At 41.3% G+C, this 15991-nt stretch overlaps 2 protein-coding genes across 2 annotated transcripts; both read right to left on the reverse strand.

Annotated features, from left to right (window-relative positions):
- Positions 1-6410: 6410 nt before the first annotated feature.
- LOC113008192 (trace amine-associated receptor 13c-like) lies at positions 6411-7660 on the reverse strand. The gene is made up of 2 exons (XM_026145433.1): positions 7488-7660; positions 6411-7227 (listed from the first exon to the last, which is right to left on the reverse strand). The coding sequence occupies exons 1-2, from the start codon at positions 7658-7660 to the stop codon at positions 6411-6413; spliced, it is 990 nt and encodes a 329-aa protein (XP_026001218.1).
- A 4711-nt stretch (positions 7661-12371) lies between these two features.
- On the reverse strand, positions 12372-14131 carry LOC113008186 (trace amine-associated receptor 13c-like). Its single transcript, XM_026145426.1, has 2 exons — positions 13677-14131; positions 12372-13375 (listed from the first exon to the last, which is right to left on the reverse strand). Exons 1-2 carry the CDS (start codon positions 13847-13849, stop codon positions 12562-12564), a joined length of 987 nt encoding a protein of 328 aa, XP_026001211.1. The 5' UTR covers positions 13850-14131; the 3' UTR covers positions 12372-12561.
- Positions 14132-15991: the final 1860 nt, after the last annotated feature.

A 15991-nucleotide genomic window follows, 5' to 3' on the forward strand; every position in this document is an offset into this window, starting at 1 on the left:
CTCTTACTCCACTCGAACCGCCCATCCCTGCGTCCACATTGAATAATCAGGTGTTTGCTTCTAGAGGGTAGCGAAGCTCCCGGGAGTAGATCAATGGCGCAGTCATATGGTTGGTGAGGTGGTAGTGAGAGCGCCTCGTCTTTACTGAACACCTGCCGTAGATCGTGATATTCAGGGGGAACGGAAGAGAGGTCTAGTGCTGGTGGCAGGACTGGGCTTCGTTCCGTTGAGGCGGGGGGAACGGCTGACCCCAAGCAGTTTGCCAGACAAAACAAACTCCAGCTCGCGATTCTCTTTCCGGCCCAATCAATGTGAGGATTATGCCTCTGTAACCAGGGGTAACCTAAGATAAGCGGGGTGTCAGGAGCGGGGAAAGTGAAAAAGGAAAGCTGCTCCTGGTGGTTTCCTGATGCAACTAACTGTACTGGTGCGGTTTGGTGAGTGCTAGTTAAATTTGCCCTTTTTAATTTTTCATATTTATTTCCTATCTTATTCATAGCCTTTTCCTTTTTTTATCTTTAGGTCACGAGCAGTTGTCTAAGCATTTCACTGCATATCGTACTGTGTATGACTGTGTACGTGACAAATAAAATTTGAATTTGAATTTGTTGTGACGGGCTGCCTTTGGACGAGGGGTGTGTATTGTGGCTGTAGGTAAACCAGGTTGTGGTCTGACTTCCCTAGTGGGGGGAGGGGGGTGGCTCTGTATGCATCTCTCACATTGGCATACAGTAGGTCAATTCTCCTGTTGCTCCTTGTTGGACAATTCACAAACTGGTGAAAAGCAGCCAGAGTAGAATCCAGTGTGGCATGATTAAAGTCTCCAGATATAATAATGAAAGCCTCGGGGTTTTGTGTCTGAAGTCTTGCTGTGACTGTGTGTATTTTCTCACAGGCAGCTGCTGCGTCGGCCCTCGGAGGGATGTAAACACACACAGATCACATGACTGAACTCCCGAGGTAGATAATATGGCCGCAAGCTAACAGCTAGCAGCTCCAGGTCCGGACGGCATACCGAAACTTTAACGGAGACGTGTCCAGGGTTACAGTATCGTTTGTTAACGTAGACAATGAGTCCCCCACCTCTGCTTTTTCCGCTGGCCTGCGTGTCCCTATCGGCTCTCACGGATGTGAAACCGCATAGGTCTACGTTAGCCTGTGGCGTTAGCTCGGTTAGCCACGTCTCCGTGAAGATAAACAAACTGCACTCACGGTATAGTCGGTGGTTGTTCAGAGCACACAGTTCGTCCATTTTATTCTGTAGCGAGTTCACGTTGCCCATTATCACTGTCAGGATTGATGGTTTGAATTGCCTCCAGTGATCCTCTTTCCTCGCTCCAGCTTTGCAGCCTCTGTAGCTCCTCTTTATCTCAGCCGGGATGTTGTGTCGCATGCCGGTCTGTCCCTTTGTTCTTAGTGCCAGCAGCTCCGCTCTCGAATAGATGAAGGAGCTGGTTCCAGAAGTTTTAAAAAGTGCATTATCTATCTTGTATCGCTATATCTAAGAGGTATAAGTAGAGTAACTAGAGGAAGGTGAAATAAAGTTTGAAAACCTAGTCTAAAAAAAGTTAAAGTTAAGAAAAAGGTGCGGTGTTGCAGAGCTACTTGGAAAGGCTGCCGTCACTCCAGCGCCATCTTGAAAATATGGCGCTATGCTGTAGACTGACCAATGATGAACTTGAATCTGAACAAATGACAGCATGTAATGGTCTCACGTCCTCCACCCACTGAACAGCTAATAATATTGCGATCATTTCCCCAGTGTACACAGAAAGCCCATCACTAATCCTTTTACCCATTTCCACCAAAAACTCTGGGACCACGACTGCAACACCGGTTTGACTGGTTGTGTTCTTTGAGGCGTCTGTATATATTTGAAGATAACTATAATATTGGTCAATGTAAACCTGTACCGCACGAGAGTTCAAAGTAAATGCCCTATCCTCATTCTTCTTGTTCAACAATGTTAAGTCTAGGAAGTCAGGAAGTAGCCATGGAGGTACTGCCGGTAACGGCACTCTGTGACTAATGTTTAACTGATCCAGATTAAATGCTGTTGCTTGTCTCCCCACAATCCATCCAAAGCTCTTCTTTTCCCTCCTTTCTTTCTCCCAGCAAGGCTTAAGTACTTCATGCGTCGGGTGATCCTGCCCGTGGCCCTGTAAATGAGCCCAATTATTAAGTATGAGCTGCTCCCTTCTCAGTCCCAATGGCATCTCTCCCATCTCCACCTGTAAAGCTGCTGTTGGAGTTGTGTTAAATGCACCTGTGCAAAGTCATAGTGCCTGATACTGATTATGGTCTAACTTTACTAGAGTTGTGTCTGCTGCTGAGTTATACGCTACACACCCATAATCCAACAGTGATCTGACCAACCCAGTGTATATGGCCCTCAAAGACTTTCTATCTGCTCCCCAGTCCCTCCCAACTAAACATCTCATTATATTCAACACTTTTTTACACTTGTCCACCACCTTCTGAATATGCGCAGCCCATGTCAACCTTTCATCAAACCACAATCCAAGAAACTTATATTTACTCACCCTTTCTAATTCGTGATCATACAACTTAAGCTTGATGTCTGTACCAACTCTCTTCCTCGTAAAAAACATCACCTTGGTTTTATCAACCGAAGATTTAAAACCCCACTTATAAGACCACTCTTCGACTCTGCTAATCGTTCCCTGCAGTTTCTTCACAATACACTCTATATTTTTCCCTCTCTTCCATATTGCTCCATCATCAGCAAAAAGTGAACACCCCACACCTGCCTCCATATCATTAAACACATCATCTATCATCAAAGAAAATAACATAGGGCTCACTATGCTCCCTTGGGGTGTACCATTTTCCACCAAAAACCTTCCAGAAAGAGCCTTCCCAACCCTTACTTGAACATGTCGCCCCTTTAAAAAAATCCATTATCCACCCGTACATCCTCCCCCTGATACCCAATTTACAGAGTTTAATTAGTAGGCCATCTCTCCACATCATATCATAAGCCTTTTCTATATCAAAAAACACCGCAACTACACTCTCACTGTTTGTTTGTGCACCCTGCCTTCCTTTTGGCTCATGTGTGTCTTGTTTGCAGGCATTGGAGAGGCAGAGTTCCCGTTTACAATCAGTGACACTGTCAACACCTGGGCCAGCGTGCCAGGAATCTATATAAAAAGCCTTTAGGGCATAGCTTGGGTTGGCCCTGAGACATCAGGTTGGATTCTGGCTGCGTTAGGTTTGGTTTTTGCTTTTGACACTATTACATGCATCATCTTCCACTCATCCATTACTTCACACACACTACTGATGGTACTGATTACACACACCACTGTTTGTTTTTGACAGTAGGGTTTCTTTTCTGTTTTATTTGTTTTAAAAGAATAGAAGCAGCTTGGAATACATTCCTAGCCATGTCTGAGGTTTTCTTTGTCATGACCGTACGGCCCCATGACAGCTGCCTGGCAACAAGGCCAACTTGAAAAGCTTGAATCTTCCCTCTGAGTAGCCACAGCAACATTTTGGTGATTAAAGCAATCATGTAATGGGTTTTTTGACACTGTTTTCAATAGGGGTGCAACAATATATGTATCGGTATTGAACCGTTCGATACAGTGCTTTTGGTTTGGTACGCATATGTATCGAACAATACAAAATGTTTTATTTATTTTATCAACTTTTCTTCTGATGATACTGTCTGTGTTGAGAGCTCAGTGGATCTGCGTTCGACTACTCCGCCTAGGCTGCACTGTCGATCGCAGATCCACTGATCGCAGCACAAGCTAGCCAGATAGACGTTAAGCTTGTTGCAACTGCCTCTACGCTACCTGAAATTGAACCTCCCTCACCCTCATTCAGATCTGGCGTTTGGAACTATTTTGGTTTTCATGTGACGTATGACCCTGATGGTAAGCGCGTCATGGACAGAAGTAAAACAATATTTCGGATGTGCCACGCTATGCTCAATTACATTGGCGTTAACGTAATTTTAACGAGATTAACGCTGACAGCACTAGTGGGAACACAACAACTATGACTGCACATTTACGCCGACATCATCCTAGAGCAAAGACAAGTGGAAGCAGAAAAAAACAACAAGCACGCATGCTACAAACTCTATTCGGGTTATTTAGACAGCCGTTAGCACATGATTCGCGTTATGTGGACCTGATATGTTTAATATGCTGTTAAGAATATACCTCAGAAGAAGGGTATAGTATAGCTTTTATTTTGGAAAGAGCCATTTCTCTAAAATAAATTCTCTTTTCCAAAGATGAGGTATTTCTCGATCAGATAGATTGTTTCAGCAACATTAAATTAAAAAGTGTACTTTTTAGTTAAAATATATATTTATAATTTTAATAAATGACAAATTAAAAAGGCATGAGCAATTTTTGTATCAAAAAAATATCGAACCGTGACACCAAAGTATTGAACCAAACGGAACCATGAATTTTGTGTATCATTGCACTCGTAGTTTTCAGCCAGTCTGACCCAGTGATAGCCAGCAACCACTCAGCAAACAGTGTCAGAATGCACATTTTGTTGCTAGTGACAGGAGGTTGCCAGTGGGTTGTTAACCCTTTTCTAGGCCTGTATAATTGAAAGCATAGAGTACTAAGCACTATTTGACAACCAGTGTTGGGGTTAATTACAAGCTAGGTACTTAATTACTAGCTGGAGAAAGTAATTTGGTACAGCTACCACTTGTTACATTACATTCTCATTATTCGAATTATTAATGAACTGAAATGCGCCGTCAAATAATTACCAATAACAAAATAAATCTATATGCTAAAGACCCACACACCAACACAAATCCTTTAAAGTGATTTGCCCCTGTGATTCTACTTTTAAAAACATGAACAGGTAGAAATGGCTCATCACTGCTTCTGTTACATGATGAAGATCAATCCATTCAGCTTTAACAGTAATCTAGGGTCTTTGCTAGCTTGGTGTTAGCATGCTGTCTGTCCAAAAACTTGCAAAGAGCCAAAGTTCTGTTGGCAGTATAATCTGGTTTCTGCCTTGGATGCACTTTCCAATTTCCAATCACTCTCTCCTCCTTTTGTCCAATTAAATTAAAAGTAATGTCCATATTCAGCCTTGTCAAAGGCTGAAGATCACTCCGCCATTTTCCTTCTTCAGCCACATAAAATGAGGTCATAGTACCTGCTCGTTCGGGGTTCCAAGCGATTCAAGCAGGTACTAAAATGTGATGTCGTCAGACTGCATGCCACCGATTGGCTAGTAAGTAGCATCACTCAGTCAGTCATGAGTGTGTCTTATTCGCAAAAATTAAAAATGCCATTTTTGAAACCTGGCAACATGACTACAAAAAAAACAACGCCGTGGTCCCTGAATCTAAAGAAAAGCCACACACTGAGCAGCAGGTATATTCTTGCCTCAATGTCCACCTTTTGTTGTAGCATTTGTGTTGCATATTAATTGTGTCACAGGGCGCTCGGACGCGCTGCTATTATAATAACCACGCAGGTTAGGTTGTACTGGATTTTAATGTAAAACCAGTCAATCTGAGGCAATCAGTGGTTAGTCAATCCGAGGTAAGTACTAATGGAAAAAGGGGCTTATGTATGGAAGAGGTCAGGAGGGAGGTACAACAGTACAACTTTAGAAACATTTTTACAACATGGTGGATGTGCCATGGTGTCATGGTTTTGTACTGCGTTGCAAAAAGTGGTGCTGGTGCTTTCATACCCTCCACAACATTCGAACCATTACATTGTTGCGATAGACAAAAACAGGCAAAACTATGAAAGCTATAGTGTTTACAGTTATTTTCTGTTGTTTTAACATAAAAAAGATACAATTATCCATTACTCGTTTCTTTTTTTGTAAGAAATATGACCGAAAACACAATTAGCTAGCAGCTGATTCCTGCTGCCACAGTTGCATTCTGTTTCTGACAATATTTCAGGCAGTATGTGAAGAACACCTTTGAACAGACAATGATATCATTTTGTAAATGATATCATTGTCTGTTCAAAGATGAAGAACACCTTTGAACAATGATCTTTTACAAAATGAAAAAAAGACATGAACCATGAAACAGTTTCTGAATATTGTGACCAATTAATGATTATATTTGAATTAAAAAAAACAAAAAAAAAAAAACACACTTCCCTTTTATTTCTATGGCATCAATAATAGTGGTCTTAATAGCAGAATCAGACAAAAATACAGAATTACTTCAAAGATGATTACAGAAACTGTCATTGATCTGGATAAACATAAATATCCCGGATATGTAATAATTTCCAATTTTTAGAATATGCCTAATAAGGTGAACAACACACATTATTCTCCTTGTTCTCTTAAAGAGACAGAAAGGGTTTTAACAGCTGGTTGTTCAGTTTTTATCATAAACATCTTTTTGGAAAGATCTCTTTCTTCTACAGTATGCTGACCTCACTGGAGCCTGGCTGAAGTATCTGTAGAGTGACAACTAATTTCACAGCTTTTCTAAACCAGGGGTAGAACATAGCATAAATCAAAGGATTTAGACAGGAGTTAAAATAATACAGATAGATCACAATGGATGCAGATGAGCTGTTGAACAACTCGTTTCCAAAAAATGAAACAATGTAATATGGGCAGAAACATAATAGAAACACAAGAACAAGAACACCCAGAGTCCTGGCTGCTTTTAACTCTGATTTCTTTGCTGTTAGAGTCACTGAGAGCTGCAGTGTGACAGCTGTAACATGAGAGCGCATGGCACGGGCCTGAGACACAGCCACCACAAATACTCTCATATACAGAAATACGATGACAGTAACTGGAGCAATAAAAGTTAAAACAATGTCAGTGGTTCCTACAATGTAGTCTATGACAAATACACATTCTCCATAACAGGAAGTATGTCGTTCTCGTTGAAGCAGGTCGTCCTTTATAAATAGTATGTTGTAAAAAACCGAGCAGAGCCAACACAGACAGACGCAGAGTTTCACTCTTCTGTCAGTGATTCTGGTGGGGTAATGCAGAGGGTCACAAATAGCCACATAGCGGTCGACTGATATCAGCACCATAATGCCCACTGAGGCAGAGGTAATGACGAAGCATATATAACTATACAGAGAACATGTGAGTTGACCAAGAAACCAACAAGCTGTGTCTCGTAGGATTTTTGCTGGCATCAACAACAGACCAATGAGAAAGTCTGAGACAGCCAGAGAGAGGAGGAGGATGTTAGTGGGTGTGTGGAGCTGTCTGAAAGAAGAGAGAGAAATATCAAGAAGTCATTATTTCTATACTAAAACAATCTAAACAAACAAAATTATTGCAGCTGTCCTATCCGAAAGTGTAGACAGTTGAAAGGGTAGTAGAGGATAGAATCTTTAGAGTTGCACATTATTGTCCGATAATAGTCTACCCATAAGATATAAATTAACTTAAATTTAGTCGTAATTAGTAGTAGAGTTGTAGTAGTAGTAAAGCCACAGCAGAAGTTTAAAAAAGTAAATCTCTGCCTGAAGTGGGAGACTGAGACAATGACGAGAAGGTTGAGAGCCACAGTTAGCAGAGAGACTGAAAACACCACAACGTAAGGGAGCAAAACTTGAGACAGTGATGTTTTAGGCTTCTTGCAGGAGATGTTGAAGAGTTGTGGAAAGCAGAGCTCTGCTTCGTCCTGGGTCTCCATCTTCACACACCTGCAGAGAGCTGCAGCTCTGGCATCAATGTGAGCAGAATATAACTGATCCTCACACCTTCTCTAAACTCCTCCCCTCATCATTCTTTCAGCGTCTGTAATGCCCCCTTCAGTGCACACTGAATCCAGGCTGACCACTTGCTGATAGTATTGTATTAATCTGGCAAGTAATTACTGACCACATCTAGCCCAATGTTCTTAGGGTTACATTAGTTTCTGAAAATGCTACATCTTAGTAACATTAGCTAACTAAAACTGCAAACTGCCTTTTTTGTAAATTAATGTGCTTTTCAAAATAAAGCAGCACCAAGCCCTGTTTGCACAGTCTTAGAGCAATGGCTGTAACCTACATCCTTATGATAACAGCAACTGCAACAATAAAGGTTAGAAAATAAAGCTTATTAGTCTCTGCAATGTACCATATGGGAATCACAAATTCTGTATGGCAGGAACCTTCCTGGTTGAATAAGATCATTTGTTACAAATACACTGCTGTAGAAAATACAACAGGTCCATGAATCACAGAAAAGGAGTGATAGGTTTGTAGCTTGAACCTATTCGCTGGAACGTTGAAGACAATATAATTACACAGCAAGCAAGACACGAAGTAGGCAAAGTTCTTCATGTTTCTCGTGCACGGGAGAGAACCGGACAAACGCCGTTCCTTCGCTTGACCCCAGTTGCTCTCGTCCGCTCCCCCGTAACACTGCTCTTTTATTGAGGTAACATGAATATGCATAGTATTAACATACGACGTCTACATACAAACAAAGAGTACCTTGCCTGTTTGTGTGTGTGTTTGCAGCCTGCTAAAGATCACACATCCTATCACTACACAATTGATTATACACCTCTAAGCATATATGTTTAAATATTTCTAAACATAAATGACAATCAACAATACAAAACCTAACAAGGAGTTTTACTCTTTCTGAGACTCAAGTGGGATAATGCAAAGGTTCACAAATAGAAACACTCATATTTTAGCACCATGTCTGCTAAAATATGAGTGTCTGCTGCAGAAATTCCCCAGACTTGCCTGCTTAGGTCCCATTCGGAAGCCCTGTGGACAGGCTACTCAGGACCTACATGTGCACATTGACAAATTATTGCCAGTAGGGTGTGGACTAGAATTTTGCATAAAAAAGCTACTCTTAACCACTCCTTTAATCACTAGGAGTCACTACATAGTTAATTTGTCCTTAAGGCAGATGACCTTCCTGACATAACTGGAAAGGGATTTATGTTGCCTCTCAAGCTTGAACCAGAGATCTTTTGCTCCACAGCTGCTTCACAGGCCATCGTGGCTCAAGAGTTGGGTGTTCGACTTATAATCGGAAGGTTGCTGGTTCGAGCCCCGGCTCGGACAGTCTCGGTCATTGTGTCCTTGGGCAAGACACTTCACCTGTTGCCTAATGGTGGTCAGAGGGCCCGGTGGCAGCCTCGCCTCTGTCAGTGCACCCCAGGGTGGCTGCGGCTACAATGTAGCTTGCCATCACCAGTGTGTGAATGGGTGCATGACTGGATGCGTAAAGCGCTTTGGGGTCCTTAGGGACTAGTAAAGCGCTATACAAATACAGGCCATTTACCATTTAAAATGTAAATCACTAAACTCGGGAGCAACTAGCCTTCAAAAAGTAAAAACAAAATTTAGTCTCACTTGGACTGTAGCTTTGACTTCTTGAGTTGTTTTGTAGTATATCAGTAAGATCTTTACTAAGCTTTTGAATCATTTGCCTTCTATCAGCCACATATTTCTAAGAAGTTTCATCTTCTCCACAATAGTCATATTTCCCTGTATGGTGTTTCCTTATTATAAACAATGTATACCCTTGATCTCCCATGGTGACTAGGTGTGGGTAAACTGGGGGACTGTTTTGGCAAGGCAGGGCAAACTTACTCCAAGAGTTATGCTTCTCTCACTCATTGTCAGAGTTCCTGGGTCATTGACACAGTACCCCTTTATTGTGTCTCTGTCCATTATGTTTAGTTCTACTTCCTGTGTGTTATTAGTCAGATTCAGTTCAGCTGTGTACTCACCTGTCTCTTGTCATCATCACTAGCCTGCAGGGGTGGATTTAGAGAAATTTCCTTCAACTAGCATGAAAATCAGATGGGGTGCCAAAATCAGAGACATTTTTTTACACATATGCATTTGTTAAATTCTGTAATATGTATTAAATTTGGTTAAAATACATACAATGCAGTAAGTATGCAAGTGTTTCATATAAACAAAATATGTAAATCAATTTTTTGTCCAGATAATTAAAAATTTCAGTTACATAAAACATGTGAATTTTGATTTTATCTACTGTGTAGCGTATATACTAAATAATTATGTACCCCAATAAGTATAAAATCCAGAAAGCTGCACAACATGAGGTGGTTCATTTAAAAACAAAGTCTAATTTACATTTTACACTCATTTTTTTAAATGAAAAATAATCACATTATTACATTCTTACATTTACACAAAATGTCAGGCATGTAATGTATTCACTTTCATGGATACATTTTTCACTAAAAGTGTGAACCAAATTTTTCATGATTTATTGGGTTTTATTGAACCCTCTGGGGTCCAGGGTATAATTGACCACTTTTAACAACTTGTTTGTTTTACCTTTACATCTTTTTCCCCCTTGCCTTGTTTGGTATCACTATTTTCAGCACAATCTCTCATGTCTGAATTTACAGTTATTTTTTCAGTGATATACTGTATTAATACAATTGATCTAAAATCACACAAAAAAACAAAATCGAGGTCGGCTCTGGTGCTGCCACGTGAACTGATTCGTCTCAACCTGTGGCCATGTGGCCTCCCACCAGAACTATTTCATTTTGGACTCTTCACAATAAACACCGTCCACATCCTCAATAAACCCGCGACTCCTGCGTTTGGGTCCTTTCTTCTCCAGCAACAAGGTTGACACTCCTCTACCTTTCTGGCTTATTCTGTGTTTTTATTAGTTTGTTTTTTTCCCCCCACCTTTCTCTCCATTTAGATTACTTAAACAATATGTACACAGATGGAAACATATGGCACATTGTAAATGATACAGTAATTTATTTTAACAACACCACACTGGAAAAAAGTGAAAAATATATAATATTTTTTCTTTATTCATGCTGTAATTAATTTTGTTCCGCTGTATTCTGGTGTGTGTGGTGCCTTCTCCAGTAGAGGCCAGCAATGACGCATCAGAGATTTTGTTTTCCCAGGAAAAGACTCTCAATCTATTCTGAAAACAACCACATGTCTTGATATAGTATTCTCCCATCATTAAACTTCACCTGCATATCGTTTTTGTGTGTAATTTTCAGATAGAAAATAGGATCTCAATGATGACCAGCATTTGAACTGGAAGCAGCAGAATGATTAGTTAATTGCAAACTTAATTCCCTGAAGCTGTGTAAAAACAAAAAACAAAAAAACACCAAAAAACCCAGAGATGGAATTATTTGCACATCTCATAAACACATATAGTATTTGTAATAGAACAGAAAAAATACAGAATACATTAAATGTGAAATCTGAATTCTGCACTTTAAATACATCTTGTATATTTGATTCAGAATCCACTGCGGTGGTCTCCAGAGGAAACATTACAAAAAAATAATGCATCATTGTCCAAAACTTGGGGACCTAACTGTAGGTCATTTAACACATGAAATAGTTGATTTATGCAATTGCAACTTTCCTGGATAAAATTTAGGTTAGACCATGCAATAATCTCTCTTACTGTTCTTTAGTACAGTAAAGTAAGTCCTCCTAGTCATCAATATTGAGATGGCTGTAGCTCAGGAGGTTGAGCAGGTCATCGACTAATCAGAAGGTTAGTGGTTTTGTCCTCTGTCTGCTCCTGCTTAAATAGCCTTGGGCAATTTACTGAACTCAGTCGCTCGTGAACACTAATCATCAGATTAGCCTACACTAAAAAAAACAGGTTGCTAAAAAGGGTGCTAAAAGAATAAATGAAACTGAGGATGGCCCAAAGATATCACTGAAAGAAAAGCCACATATTTTAAGATTTGGGATCTTATGTTCTTGTACTCTATAAATTCAAAAACTAACGAGAATTGTTTTAAGTGGTTTCTACTCTTATTTTAGGTTATCCTCTTTACACTTTCTCATGCAAAATATGTGACTTTGACTGTACCATCCAGAGAAAATAAATAACATTTCATTTACTCAAATGCTTCTTATAGAACTATATGTCCCATATACTGAAGTAAAATGACAGACATAAAACTTATATTCACTTTCAGTCCATATTCACATGCCTAATGCAGTCACTGTGTTTCCTTTTTAAGTAAAAGTTTAATTAAATGTTAAAGAATATAGATAAAGTAAAAACATATCAATACAACATACAACATATCAGACTATGCACTTCTAGAAGGTTGGAGAACACTTGACTTAAATTCTTGATTTTCTAAAATTGCTTATGATACCATGTGTACACATTTTGATCAATTCAAAAGCACTCTTTTGGAGAGAGCATTCCAAGTTTCTACTAGATGAGATCCACACAAGGGGAAAAATGTCTGTCATGAAGGGTTGATTTTGCGGGCTATATACCCAATCAAAATGCACTAACTTGTCTCAATGTATGAGATCTGATTAAAATAATTAAAAGCATAACACATGCCTCCACACACTACGATGACTGGTCACCCTAAGTGCAGCATTAAACTTCTACTACGAATATTTTGTGGAGTCGGATCTTATTATTTCTGCATTTTGCTGACTTCACGTGTACAAGACAGCACTACCTGTACCATAAATGTCAAAAATAAGCAAACAGTTTATTGTTATAAAATGAAGTCAACAAGATTAAGATTTTTTATTACGAGCTGAACCTGAAAACAACTGTTTAAATGTTTTGATCTGTTTACAAAATACTTACCTCACTGGAGCCAGGCTGCAGTATCTGTAGAGTGACAACTAGTTTCACAGCTTTTCTAAACCAGGGGTAGAACATAGCATAGATCAAAGGGTTTAGACATGAGTTTAAACCAAACAGATAGGCCACAAAAGAAGCAGATGAACTATTGATGAATTCTTCTCCTACAAGAGAAACACAGTAATAAGGGCAGAAACACATTAGAAACACAAGAACAAGAACACCCAGAGTCCTGGCTGCTTTTAGTTCAGACTTTTTTGTTAGCGTCATTGGAAGGTGATTTCTGACAGCTGTAGCATGAGAGCGCATAGAGCGGGCCTGAGACACAGCCACCACAAATACTCTCATATACAGAACTATGATGACAGTAACTGGTACAATGAAGGTTAAAATGAGGTCAACAACTCCTGCAATGTATTGAACAACAACGACACATTTTCCATAGCAGGAATTTTGTTTTCTTCTTTGATGCAGGTCATCTCTTACAAGGAAACAGCTGAAGGTGATGGAGCAGAGCCAACAGAGACAAACACAGAGTTGAACTCTTCTGTCAGTGATCCTGATGGGGTAATTCAAAGGGTCACAAATAGCCACATAGCGGTCAGCTGATATCAGCACCATAATGCCCACTGAGGCAGAGGTAACAGTCAAGGACACAAAAATATACATTAAACATGTGGGCTGACCAAGAAACCAACAGGCTGTACTTCGGAGGATTTCTGCAGGTGACAATAGGAGGCCAACAAGAAAGTCTGAGACAGCCAGAGAGAGGAGCAGGATGTTAGTGGGTGTGTGAAGCTGCCTGCAAGGAGACAGAAAAATAACAATTCCTCAAACCTCTATAATGAAACAAGCCAAAGAGCTATTAAGTGTCACACAGCAGCATATTATCAACGTCAAACTGATTCAGAACATAGTATTACTTATAAGACAATGAGTATAGTATGTTTTCTGGTGCCAAAGTAAAAATGATGAAATGTAAATATTCTCAAGTATAAATCTGTACATATGAAGAATCTATTACTAGCTAATTACTAATTACTAGCTCAAATACTTGAAACACTAGAATAGTGTAGCTAGTAAAACAAAAACGTTGTTTCTGCCTGAAGTGGGAGACTGAGATGATGACAAGCAAGTTGAGAGCCACTGTCAGAAAAGAAACTGAGGACAATACAATATGAAGGAAAACAGCTTTGGACCGAGCAATGGCAGGCTTTTTGCAGGACATGTTGAAGAGTTGTGGAAAGCAGAGCTCAGATTTTTCCTGTGTGCCCATCGTCACAGACTAGTGAAGAACTGCAGCTCTGGTCGCAGCATTATGAACAAAAATTAATTTCATAAGTAGCTGATACTCCTCCTCTCAACTCCACCCTTTCTTTCCCCCATTGTTTGTTGGATATTGATGCCTCCTCCCTTCAGACATGAGACCTATAATATTCTTTTTACCCACAGTCCTGCCCCTGTCACTGTTTCTCTGTCCTACCTCTCTATACTTTTAGTTAAGATATACGAGTAACTAATTCTTCTCTTCATTATGAGTCGTGCATTTGGGAAGAGAATCCAAATGTAGGACTCACAAATAATAATAATGGATTGGATTTATGTAGCGCTTTTCTTTTTTTTTTCTTTTTTTTTTTGTCCCGTTTGGATCTATAGCCATCAGAATTGTTGTCTTAAGGCCAAGAAAGATGCCAAGCGGATTTATTTTACCAAGTGGATCATCATGGCCTTGCCATATTGGTCCATTTGATTGACCTTTATTATAATTAGGAATTTATTTTATTTTCAGTTGCTACAAACGGGACAGACATGACTGTGGGATAGGACAGGGGGAAAGAATGAAAGAAAGAGAGGGAGAGAAAGAAAGAAAACCAAAGGGGAGAAGAGACGGTGAGAAGGGGGGGAAGAGAGAAAAAAACAAAAACAAAAACAAAAAACACCTGGGTCACCTGTATGGAGAAAAAAAAAACAGAGGGGAAAGCAAACAACAAAGAGCAACATAATAAGAAAAAAAAAGCACCATTACAATAAACTAGCTAGCAGTAGATATCAATAGTTACTAAATAATAAACGATATTGTGCAGTACGCAAGATAGACAGCGCACAGTGTGCTTTGAGGCAGCAGCCAAGAAAGCTGTAGTCCGCGTCTGTGAATACCCATGTGTACACCTGTGTGCATACCTGTGTGGATCAGCATGCTTGCATTCCAAAGGTTTCTCCATGTAACGATCTGCTAGGGAGTGTGGGGAGCCAAAGCCCTGTCCTCTATGGTATCAAGCAGGTATGGAGGAGATCAAAACTCCAGACATCCAGAGTCCCCCAGAACACAAGAGACCAAGGAAGACCCACAGAGGGGCAGCCGCGCCACTGTCCCAGTAAGAGCTAAGGAGAGTCCCAGATGAGGGCTCATTCAGCAGCCGCGGAGCAGAAGTCAGGGGGAGTTGCAGTGACGCGCCCGTGAGCTCCGCCGGCAGCCAGCTGTGCCTGAGTGACCGAGCCCCAGGCCGAGAGGCCGGGGGCACCCCACCTCCGAAGTGGCCCGAGCGAGCCCCAATAAGCGGCCGCCAAGGAGTGAGCCGGTGTGTACCCGGACGCCCACCCCCAGATACAAAGAACCACCAACGCACTGACACCTGAGGGAGTCCGCCACCGGCAGGGGAAGTGGTGGTGGGTGGAGATAGGCCTCCAAACCTTGGAGGGCCCGAGATGTCCCCAGAGAGGTGGCGTCTGATACCCAACCTGACATATAGACACAGACATACAGGCACACACAGACACAAACATCCATTCCCACCCTCATGCTCTCATATGCACTTCACACTCAACCGACGTGGAGACAGACATAAAGAGACGCTGTATACACGATCACACTCCCCAAGTGTACTCTACGAACCGGGTCTAGGTACCCTTGCCCCTGGAGGGGGGAACTGCACCCAGACCCAGGTGGTGTTACCCTTTTCCCTGCGGTGGGGAGAGGCAGACCGCCCCGACTCCGCAGCAGCAGGGAGGCCCCACACCCCAGACTGCAGTCGGACGGCCAACTCCTCCCAGCCCCCCCGCTCCAGCAGGCCGCAGAGAATGGGGGTGGGAGAAGACTCCAAACCTCCCTCCACCCGCTCATTGTAGTGTTGATGCATGTGTGTTCTAAGGTGCAATTAAAACCCAGGAGGGCATGGAGCTACCTGCCAGAGAGCAGCAGGTAAGCGCATAGTCCCTCCTGCTAGCCCTCAATGTCTACGTGTATTTAAAATTGAGAGGTGGGCAACGATGCCAGGGGTGAGGTGTACACCCTGATGGTAACTTGGACTCCGTGTATCGTGCCCACCCCCAAGATCCTATATGTATGTGTAATGAGGGTGTGAGTAATGTGAATGTCTAAGTTGTGGGATAAAATTGAGGCAGAGGCAGCCAGAAGGGG

The sequence above is a fragment of the Astatotilapia calliptera genome, chromosome 16 (assembly GCF_900246225.1).
Source record: "Astatotilapia calliptera chromosome 16, fAstCal1.2, whole genome shotgun sequence".
Taxonomy (NCBI): Eukaryota; Metazoa; Chordata; class Actinopteri; order Cichliformes; family Cichlidae; genus Astatotilapia; species Astatotilapia calliptera.

Coding starts and splice junctions, on each gene's coding strand:
- LOC113008186 (XM_026145426.1), bottom strand. CDS start 13,849: ATGGGCACACAGGAAAAATCTGAGCTCTGCTTTCCACAACTCTTCAAC. Junction 13,376..13,676: donor ATCTCAGTCTCCCACTTCAG/GCAGAAACAACG, acceptor GTCTCCTTGCAG/GCAGCTTCACACACCCACTA.
- LOC113008192 (XM_026145433.1), bottom strand. CDS start 7,660: ATGGAGACCCAGGACGAAGCAGAGCTCTGCTTTCCACAACTCTTCAAC. Junction 7,228..7,487: donor GTCTCAGTCTCCCACTTCAG/GCAGAGATTTAC, acceptor CTCTTCTTTCAG/ACAGCTCCACACACCCACTA.